Source organism: Anoplolepis gracilipes, chromosome 8 (genome assembly GCF_047496725.1).
Source record: "Anoplolepis gracilipes chromosome 8, ASM4749672v1, whole genome shotgun sequence".
NCBI classification, from domain to species: domain Eukaryota; kingdom Metazoa; phylum Arthropoda; class Insecta; order Hymenoptera; family Formicidae; genus Anoplolepis; species Anoplolepis gracilipes.
In genome coordinates this window covers 4,543,056-4,554,386 of record NC_132977.1, presented here as the reverse complement: position 1 = coordinate 4,554,386, position 11,331 = coordinate 4,543,056, and the positions used below count along the sequence as shown (strand labels likewise).

Below are 11,331 nucleotides of genomic sequence, written 5' to 3'. Positions count from 1 at the left end.
ACGTTATAATATAACAGAATAACATATTCCATGTAGTGAAACAATTTAAACAATTTTTAGTTTACTTTCTTTTGAAATATTTGAAAGAAGAAATAAGAAAGAATTATCTAAAAAAATATTAAAGTAAATTTTATTTTTTTATATAGAGTTAGAGTAAACATTGTATTTTTTATGTTTATTTTAATAGTCTTATTGTTAGTTGAAATAAATACATAACACTATTTATTATAGATTCTTAAAGATTAAAAGAAACAGAAATATGTTAATTTTCGCTATTAATTTTTTCAAAAGCAAAGTTTTTTTTTACAAAAAAATCTTATTCATCATCTTGCATCTTTGATTTATCTATGTACTTGACACCACTTGATTATTCAATACAATATTTTTATATTTATTTGTTTTTTGGTACACGTATGATATTATATCTATAAGTAAGTATTTTGTATTGTATGCATGTGCTATTTTAATTTGAATCATTTTTTTCTTTAGTGACATTTCTTTGCAGAACTTGAGCTACCGGCAAAAATGAAGAACCAGAACAAGTTGATATTTACAAGCGAATACACTCATCGAGTTAGTGAATAACTTATAAAGTAGTCAAAAAGTAAGTACTGCTATTATCTGATTCAACGGTAGTTACTCATGTTATTATCGATTATTCAAAAAAAAAGCTTGAAAAGATACTAAGCTAGTAGCGGTTTATCTTTCATTTACTGAGCAAGCGCAAAATGACAGCGGTTTGATACAATCGCCAAAGGCGATTCAGTCTAACTATAATTTTCGCTCTGCGAACATCAATGAATGTCAATAAAGGTAGAATATGTTTCCGAAAAATGGCAAAAAATTCACATATTTTTCACTAAAAGTAGAATCGTTTTACGTGAAACAGTTATATAATAAAGTAGAGGATAAAAATCACAGATTTTTGATAATAATGTATGTATGTATGTACATGTGTGTGTGTTTGTGTGTGCAATACATTTAAACTTTTATAAAAAATAAATTCCGGTAAAATTTAATTATTACTAAACTACTATCCACACGTGTATACGAAAAGTGTATGAATTACAAAATAATTTGGTTTATGTGATATATGTTGTCTTTTTACAGAAGATATGTTGGAAGATATATGTTGTTAATTTTTTTTTAATTTTATATTCTTTCTTGATTAAACTTGATATATTTTATTTTTAATTATATGTGTGATCATATATTGCGTCAACATAAAAAAAAATTTCTTTGACTAAGTAACTATAGTTTGTTTGTTACTTAACATATTTTTCAATTAAGTTATTTTTACGTTTATTAATTAAAGAATATGTGGAAACAACTAATAGAGAATATCATAATTATATAATTAAAAATTATTAAATGAAGAGAATATTTCGCTCTCTTAGCAATTAATTTTTTTAACGGTTGCAAGGGTTATGATTCATTGCAGTCGTCTATAGATACTCCTAAAACTTCCTGTTCCATGAAAGTTTGTCAGAGTTGATATTAAACTCTGTATGTTAGCAAAAAATGCTTGCTTTCAAGCGTAGAACATGTCTTTCAGTTACAAAGTTACATAGCATATAAAAAAATCTAACAAATGACTGTGTTGTGCACGAATCGTTTTTTATTTTCTCTCGGATATAAGCAAAGTTGCAGAAAAGTTTAACTTCTAGAAAATTAAAGTAAAATTCAAACATCGACGTTAGGCTGATAATGTAAATTTTACAGAAATATCTCTCTTGGAAAAAAAATTTATACTTTAAGCAAAGGGAACATGAGACATAAACTGTACATTGTGTAAAAATAGTGTATTTTAAAGCACATAAATTATTGTGAAACATATAACTTATAAATATATAAAATTTCATTTGAACAAAAAGATATTATACTTTGCTTTTTTTGATTATTTATCAACATTAATAATTAGATATATAAGAATAAAATAATTCAAAGAAAAACGTTTTATCTAAATTAATTCAATAATAATATTTTTAAAAAGCTTGAATTTCTTAGATTTGAGTTACGCATTTACTCTGAGCCGTCAATGTTTGCGGCTATTAGGCGTATGGCCCGATCCACAAGTCTCTTTAAATATTTTTCGACCAAATATAAGATTCGTGATCGTTACCTGTATTTTGAGTCTTTATGTGATTGTGCCACAATTGACGAATATGTTTCGTGCTTGGGGTAACGTGGGTCGAGTAGTGGAGCACGTAGCCTCCGCCAACTTTAGCATGATGGCATTGTGCAAGTTAGTTGCTACCTGGTATCATGGTAAAAGTAAGTTATTGTTTCATGACGATAAAGATTAATCTTTGTAGATATATTAATATTTTTATCATCAGTAATATAAATGTCAAGAATATGACACTTCTTCCAGTCTAAAACTCTCATTGCACACAATAATATTTTTTATAAATTTTTTACATAATTTGCTTTGATGATTTTTATTTATACTGATATACGTCACGTTTAATCTGATCGAAAGCACTTCGCACCCTGATGATATCGGTCGTGACCGATTGGAGAAATTCGACGAATGCGTGGCAGCGAAATACAATGTTGAACATTGCGAGACGCGGCAGAAGTTTAGCCTTTAAATGTTGCGCGGCTGCTACATGCACAGTAACATTTTACGTATCTTTCCATCTCATCAAGTTCTATCGAAACATGCATCTGCCGCAACGTAATCTCGTATATCGTTTCACATATCCATACAACGTTCAAAAGAGTCCAAACTATGAAATTACTTTTTTCGTTCAACTTTCCGGCGGCATATATTCGGCTATTATCAATTGTACCGTCGACTGTTTTGTCTCGATACTTTTGCTGCACATATGTGCACAGCTTATAAATCTACGAACGACACTTAACAATCTTGTTGGCGAATTAGCCAATAGATCTATATCATCCTCGGAATTTAAAGAAGGTCTAACTGCGATTGCTATACGACATCAACATCTCATCAGGTATTAAGTATATTGAAGGACTTTCAACGAGTACTAAATGACTACATCTATATAATAGTTTATTTATAAATTATGTAAACATTAATTTTAACATTTTTGTATTTTTTTATCTATAAGAAAAAGCACATATGATATCTTATAAACAAATATTTTTTTGAAAACAACTTTCTTGAGGAGTTATAATATGCTTTAAGTATCAAAAATTTGTGAAAGCACTATCAAGTTTAAGCATAGAAAAGATTTAAAAGTTAAATCCTTATTTAAAATTATAATTAAATTATTGTAATATTATATATATATATATATATATATATATATATATATATTTATATATATGTGCGTGTGTGTGTATGTATATGTATTACAATAATTTATTTATAACTTTAAATTTAATAAAAATTACATTTTTAATCTTTTCTACGCTTAAACCTAATAGGGCTTCCAAATTTTCGATATAAATCTTCAAAAAAGTTTTTATCAAAAACATAAGATCTATTGGAATTCTAAAAATTTGACAATGCATAAAAAATAAAATATTTTTTTTAAGGTTTGCCAAAACAGTTGACGATTGTTACAGCGTAGTGCTATTTATACATATGTTAGCTGCTACTTTTCAACTGTGTTTTCAAACTTTCCAAGTTTACACAGTAAGAAATAGATTATATCCTTTATTTTACTTAAATATTTGCATATCTTTGCATCATAAAAAATATTAGAAAAAAAAATTTAATATATACATATATATATATATATATATATATATATATATGTGTATGTGTGTGTGTGTATAACGTTATAAACTTTTCACATTATAATATATTGCACTTGAATATTGTGGGATAATTATGCTATTATATGCGTTTAAACTGAAAATGTAATGTATCTTCAGATGATATTAGAAAAACTGGACATATCCATTGTCAAAGTGGCTTTTCTTTCCTTTTATGTCCTTCTTGTGCTGACACACTTGTATATTTATTGCTATTCAGCTGAAAGACTTTTAACAGAGGTAAAATGATTATTATATGTGTTTTTGCAATTTGTACAAAACAAAAATATATTTTCAGAGCACTAGTATGGCGTACGGCGTGTATGAATGTAAGTGGTACGATCTATCAGCGAAAGACGCGAAAAGCTTAATGTTTATCGTACACGGATCTACAATTCCGCTTAGATTAACAGCTGGAAAATTCGGCATCTTTTCGATAGAAATGTTCGGAATAGTAAGTATTGACGAGAAAATATATACTTATTTTTCAAGTATAAAAATATTTATTCTTTTAGTTTATAAAATAAAAATTATTTTATTTATATTTTATTATGCAGGGAGTTTTATAAATATAAAATCAAACTGTAGGAGCGTATATCTTGCGTCAATTTCTTATACTAAATGATAAAAGAAGAACATCACATATAAACGTATCCGAAATGACGCATTTTTTCAATAATATTAATTTGTTCACGACAAAACTATTTATAAGAACAAATTTATTGAAGAAATTGCTAAAAATACTTTCTTTCCGTTGTAATGAACATTGCAATGTTTTATGATAAACGATTTCAAACATTTTTTGATAAACTATTGAAGATGTATAAAGTTCTCGGAATATTTTAATCGCACAAAGCGACAATATGATATGAAAATATTTTTACATTATTATCATAAATATTATACAACCTTGTTTTTATCAATATAATTCGAAAGATTTAAAGAATTCGTTCAAATTACGCAAATAATTCATCATTAACAATTCACCAATTGGCATAATTATTATTAAAACTCTCTCAAATAATACGCTCAATAGTACGCCTTAAATGTATGGAATTACATTATGCATAGCATACATTTAATTGCATATATGTATCTCCAGTGAAAATTTTCTACCTTCGATTCGACAGATCACGCATTATCATTATTTATCTTTATAAGAAAATAAATGATGACAAAGTACACAACATATAATAATAAAGTACACTTAAAAAGCATTCTGTCAAATTCTACTTAAAAAAAAAATAGTATTTATACTCGGAAAAAAATAATAATCTTGGAAAAAAGCATTTCCGAATTTACGTTACTCTCTTTATTGTTAAAGTGAATATATAAAATACTCTCCTAAAGTTTAATCATTTGTTTTTAAAACATTTGGAACACTATATTAAATATTCCAATTTTCGGTTTAAGTCATTAAATATAATTTGATTTAAATAAGATATCAAGGTAAGAAAAAATTTACCTAAAACTATATTTTTAGCTTCGTTTTAGAGAAATTGACATTTAAAGATGGAGAGATAGAATAAAATATATAATACAAATTAATACAATTTTTAATTTTTACAAATTATAACAAAAGTGCATTTTGCGTATGTATCACACATATTTACTTTATAAATACTTCATAAGTTATGTCAAGGACACATTTCGTCCAATGTCTTGTAAAAGATAATTTACTATTTATATGATGATTTTTTTATATATATTTAACATTTCACTGTTTAAAATATTTACGGCATATGACAGTTTATTTGTTATACTTCTGTTTAAACTTATTAACTGAATCAATCAATCACGCGTATGTACAAAATAGTAAAATTGTCAATTATTTTAATTTAATGTAGTCTAACTTAACTAATCTTATCAAATTTTAATTATAATTTAACTATAACTACAAAAATGCGCTCAAAAATATAGGAATAGAGAAAATAAATTTGTTTGAATAACGATAGATCTTGGACAGTGAAATGTTAGACAGAAAATTGTCATCAAATTGTTGATAAAATATACTGGCTCCTAAAATAAAAAAAATTGAAATAAAAATTGAAATAAAAATTAAAATAAAAATTGAAACAAAAATAAATATTAAACGGAGAAACAGATTTATTACCAGTATATTTCATATATATTTCACATACAGAGTGTCCGATATGTGTAAAAACCTGCTAATGGCAGACTCTTGAAGCGATTTTTTCTCAGCGAAAATGTTGAGGCATCAATAATTTCCGAGTTATAAGCGATTTAAAAAAATGCGGCTTTTGGCAAACTAAAATTTTTGAAGTAAAAAAATTACCAAAATTGCATTCTTCAGTTAATTTCAGATAGAGTTTACTCTAATAGAATTTTAATTTAAGGCTTAATTACAAAGATATATAATGATGAAAATTGGAAACTTGCAAAAAATGATGATGTCTCTCCATATTTTCGCTGAGAAAAAATCGATTCCAAATGATCTCAAGAATCTGCCATTAACAAGAACAAATTTATTTTCTCTATTCCTATATCTTTGAGCGCATTTTTGTAGTTATAGTTAAATTATAATTAAAATTTGATTAAATTAGTTAATTAGTTAAGTTAGACTACATTAAATTAAAATAATTGACAATTTTACTCTCATTTTTCATCAATTGCCAGGCACCCTGTATACGTAAAATATTTATGCATATTAAATGATTCACACTATTACATTCACATTTCTGAAGGTAAAACTGAATTCTATGTTTAATTTTTTTAGACAGTAAAAACATCAATGGGATACTTATCTGCTTTACTGACAATGAAGGATTAGAGATAATAACATTAAAAATAATATCAAACTAGGAACGAAATACAATGTTAACATTAGCAGAAAGTGGCAGAAGTTTATCGTTTGGATATTATATATTTGCAATAGGCACACTTCTATTTGGTATCTCTTTACGTACTGCGTTTTTTCTTAAAAACATTCACCATTTTCGACGATATCTTATTTATCGATTCGACTATATTCAAAAAAGTCCGAATTATGAAATCAACTGGTTCCTTCAGTTATTTGGCGGTGCATACGCAACTATAGCATCGACAGTTTTATCTCGATACTCCTATTGCATATGTGCGGACAACTAATAAATTTACAATCCGCACTCAACAATTTGATCGAGAAATTAGACAACAAACCCATATCTTCCTCGAAATTTAAAAAAGGCGTAGCTGCAATTATTGAACGACACAAACATCTAATAAGGTACGTTTAGCAACTTAAACGTATTATATAGTACGCTTCCTAGCTAAAAAAGAAGTGTATTATTTTACAATAAAAATGTAATCAAATTCATATTTAATAAAAAAATATATATACGAAAGAAATGCAATACATAATTTGCACACAATTTAATACAAATTTTGGTTCTTTTTTTATAATACATTAAACACGTATTTTAATTAAATTTTCCTATTTTAATATTCATTAAAACTGAACAGCTTTCTTTCTCTTAACATCCCTTTTTTGTCCTTTTATTTGAATATTTTATTTGTATTTACGTACATACATATATATGTATACATCATTCTGATTATAACAAATTTTATTTTACACATGCGTATACCGACTGATAAATATAAAGTAATAGGAGGTCGGTGCAAAAAAAAACGAGTTAAGAATAGGAAGGTTTGGCTTTATATCGTTAAGAGAGTGGCGATAACAACTTGAGTGAAATTATAAAATTTAATATATGTATATAACAACAAATATAAAATTAATTTTATTTTAACAATAATTAAACAGCTATTAGGCCAACTAACGAGCAAAATTAACCGTGTGTTCATAAAATTAACATTTATTCAATTAAAATTATTCTTAATTGTTACATATAAACGTTTCGGCTGTACGCAGCCTTTTTCAGTATATTAACAATGTCAAGGCAAATTGACAAAATTCGTGTGACAAAAACAGAAAATATGTCATGATTATAAAGATCGCATCAATACATATAAAAGGCTTCTTAAGACTCAACAGCGGTTAATGAATCATAGCAAAAAAGCAAGCTTCCTCAAATTATTTGGAACATGCTTACTTATACTATTAGTTGTTACGACATCGTTCGTCTAATTGAAAATGCAATATTGATCATCATCACGAGTTGCCAGCAACCAATTGTTCAGTCTTCGGTTGAGGGCGAGAATTTGCAACTAATCACTAACATTCCAATTTTTGCGGAAGCGTGAAATTGCTCAAACTACAAACATATCAAAAATTACGATAATAAAGTATTGTAGTGTTAAATTCATATGAATATCACTCATTTGCACTTTCACAACATGGACTTACATGCATGTCATTTTATAAGCCCAAGCTAACAACTTTCAACTGCGTGAGACATCCTACTTCCACCAGACTCCATATTATACTGATTTTTAATAACAACAGAGGACAAAAAAGGCGCTCCGTGTGTTTCAAATAACAATCCTATCCCCCCTTTTTTTTATTATTACCGTCTTGTAAATAAGTTTTTTATTTGTTTGTCAAGGTGTGTAAAACGTCAAAATAAGCAATTCAGTATCTTTATTTAAATTTAAACCATTCCTTTGCTCCTTAATATGCAACATCTCCGAAATAAGCCTCTTGTGATAATTCGCTTCAACGTCAAGGTTTTTAACATCGTCCCAATTAAAGGAATATTTCTCCCTTCCCATGCTTCGAAATAACCGTGTGTTTATCCGAATTCAATTTTATATTGTTTCTGTATTCTTTAATTCTTATTCGTAATTGTCTTTTTGTCTGTCCTACATATGTCGCATTACAATCATTGCAGTTTATTTTATAAATAAATTATAACATTGGAATTGGACATGAATGGTTTTTTATCCTTATGTACTTTAATGATTCTATTCAATTTATTCAAACAACGATATCCTATCATTAGATCAGTTTTTTTAATCGAAGAGACTATCTTTTCGGAGAAATTATTAATATATGAAACAACAAAAATCTGTTTACGCTTATTATCAATGCTTTGTTCCGAATGCCTACTCAGATCTATTTGGTTTTTAGTATTGGTTCTGCCGGAAGTAAGATTCTTTATTCTTCTGTTTATAATTCTGAATATTAATTCCAGAGGATATCCATTCATTAATATATTGATTGTTAATTCAATGTTCTTTTTGTGAAATTGTGGATGTGACAATCTGAAAGCACTATCCAACAAATTATAAATGATTCCTATTTTTTGGCAATAAGGATGGCTCGAAAAGAAGGACAGAACTCTTCCCGTTCCCACGAAAACGTTTTTTTATGAAACCAATCAATATAAATAATGTCATCACTTCTCTTAATCAATAGAGCTAAAAAACTAATGCAATGGTCTGCCTCATATTCCACAGTAAATTTTAAACGATCGTAATATTCATTGAAAGCATTTGCGATAGTAGAAACCGAATTTGATGGAGCTGCCATTATAATGTCGTCTACATATCTATAGTACAGCGACGTGCGTAGATTTAAAGAATTGAGAACTGTCGTTTCAAGATCCTGCATGACCAAATCAGCAATCATAGGTGACAGTGGAGATTCCATGGGACTTCCAAACGTTTGTTTATAATTTTATTTTATACATTCAAAATCCTATATAATATTTTCTAAAGATTTCTACATTGTAAAATTCTTTATTAAGAGGATAATATTAATATCTAATGTATGTAAAATTCTAACGAATTTTAAAGGTGTACAAAGACGATCAACGATTGCTACAGCACAGTATTATTTGTACACTTGCTAAGCGCTTCTTTTCAATTATGTCTTATAACCTTTCAGATTTTCACGGTAAGTGGAACAATTTTGTGTGTATAATCTCTATATTATTATTATTTTACAAAAGAATAAAATATATATTGTACATATGTGAAATTTAACAAAAAAATATTTTTGTGAATATAACGTTATAATACATTACATTAAAATTATATGACATGTGCTGTTTCATGTAACTTTTGCTAAGGTATTATTTTCAGATGCTAACAGATAATCTGAACGTTCCTCTTATCAGAATATTATTTTTCACATTTTATAGTTTTGTCGTGTTGATGCAACTGTATATTTATTGTTATTCTGTTGAAAGACTCTTAACGGAGGTAAGCAAATTTTATATTGTACATTAACGCTACTTATATAAAACAAAAATGTAATTTTTTAGAGCACCAATATGGTATACGGAGTGTACGAATGCAAATGGTACAATATATCAGTGAAAGATGCGAAAGACTTGATGATTATTGTATATCGATCTAGGATTCCACTTAAATTGTCAGCTGGAAAATTTGGAAATTTTTCGCAATCGTAAGATATATGTATAAAAAGATTATATTGCTTCATTTATGCAAATGTTATGTCGTACAAAAATATGCATTTCTTTAGTTTATAAATATTTTGTTTTATTTTTGTTTTCTATTATATATTTATTTTTAATAATTTTTTTTAATAACAAGTAACGGAATTAAGAGTTCTGGAGTTCTCTTTTTTGAAAATTTATAAATGTCTTGTCATGTAAAAGAATTTTTGTACATTGCATTATATTATGTATATATAATGTAATATACATATATATATATATATAATGTAATATATATATATATATATATATATATATATATATATATATATATAATGTAACGCAATGTACAAAAATTCTTTTACATGACAAGATATTTATGAATTTTCAAAAAAAAGAACTCTAGATAAAAACGAATGAATTATTTCACGAACAGAATCCAATTTGTATAAAATTATAAAAATATGAGAATTAATTTTTTTTTAGATTATCGTACATCACACATGTATGTACGTTTTTTTTATTTTTAAATAATTAATAATAATTTATTTCCTTCACGGGCCCTTCCAACGAAACTCCCTCTACCTCTGAACCCCCCCCCCCCCACGTCCACCCTCAGTAGCTTCTACCATCGTCCTTGGTGATTCACCCCCCATCTTTCTCTCACAATTCATCTGATTCCCAAGAAGAATCGGATGAAATTTGGGAGGCCCTTCGTGATATTGCCGAGGTCGTCGTCGACCTCGAAAAAGAAAGCGCAAGTTCCACCGAAAAGAAACAGCCCCATAATTTCAAACACCAAGAACCTCCTCGTCCCCCGCCTCAGGATCCTATCCAATATTTAATCAATAACCTCCCAAGGATCCGGCATCCCCTTCCAGACGGCTCGTATACAATCGGGCCTGGCCCTGTTGATTTAGAAACACTGCACTCCATCCTTACAAACAACCCTGCGGGACCCGTTATCCCCTCGCCGTTCCAATAGAGGCTCTCTGGAAGAGATTTCCCCCTTCCACGATTACCTTTAAAAAATTATAATTCTTTTCCTGGCCCTTCCCTTAAAATTTTAAGTATTATTGTATAAATACCAGTCAGGTAATAAGTCCCTTTTTTTTTTCTCCACTTCCAATTTATCTGACTGACGTCCTTCCGAACTAATGTAACACCCGCGAACACACACACACACACACACACACACTCAATCCATTAATAAGAATAATTAATCTAATTATAATGCTAATATTTTTCATATATATATATACATATATATTTTCATTTTTATTTAATAAATGGA

At 27.8% G+C, this 11,331-nt stretch overlaps 2 protein-coding genes and 1 pseudogene across 4 annotated transcripts in view; 2 read left to right on the top strand and 1 right to left on the bottom strand.

Moving 5' to 3' along the window:
• The window catches only part of LOC140668636 (uncharacterized), a 123,776-nt gene that overhangs the window by 88,251 nt on the left and 24,194 nt on the right, over window positions 1-11,331 (bottom strand). The window lies entirely within an intron of this gene.
• Window positions 710-6,625, top strand: LOC140668642 (odorant receptor 4-like). Of its 3 annotated transcripts, none has more exons than XM_072897842.1 (7): window positions 710-813; window positions 2,008-2,274; window positions 2,483-2,963; window positions 3,511-3,610; window positions 3,853-3,972; window positions 4,031-4,186; window positions 6,470-6,625. In XM_072897842.1, the coding sequence occupies exons 1-7, from the start codon at window positions 798-800 to the stop codon at window positions 6,521-6,523; spliced, it is 1,194 nt and encodes a 397-aa protein (XP_072753943.1). In that variant the 5' UTR covers window positions 710-797; the 3' UTR covers window positions 6,524-6,625. The 3 variants fall into 3 exon arrangements, with proteins under 3 accessions (XP_072753943.1, XP_072753944.1, XP_072753945.1); XM_072897843.1 differs by having other exon boundaries at window positions 723-813; window positions 1,994-2,274; XM_072897844.1 differs by lacking the exon at window positions 710-813 and adding an exon at window positions 902-936.
• On the top strand, window positions 6,553-10,049 carry LOC140668809 (odorant receptor 4-like; annotated as a pseudogene).

Coding starts and splice junctions, on each gene's coding strand:
- LOC140668642 (XM_072897842.1), top strand. Junction 2,275..2,482: donor TACCTGGTATCATGGTAAAA/GTAAGTTATTGT, acceptor TCTGATCGAAAG/CACTTCGCACCCTGATGATA. Junction 3,611..3,852: donor AAACTTTCCAAGTTTACACA/GTAAGAAATAGA, acceptor ATGTATCTTCAG/ATGATATTAGAAAAACTGGA.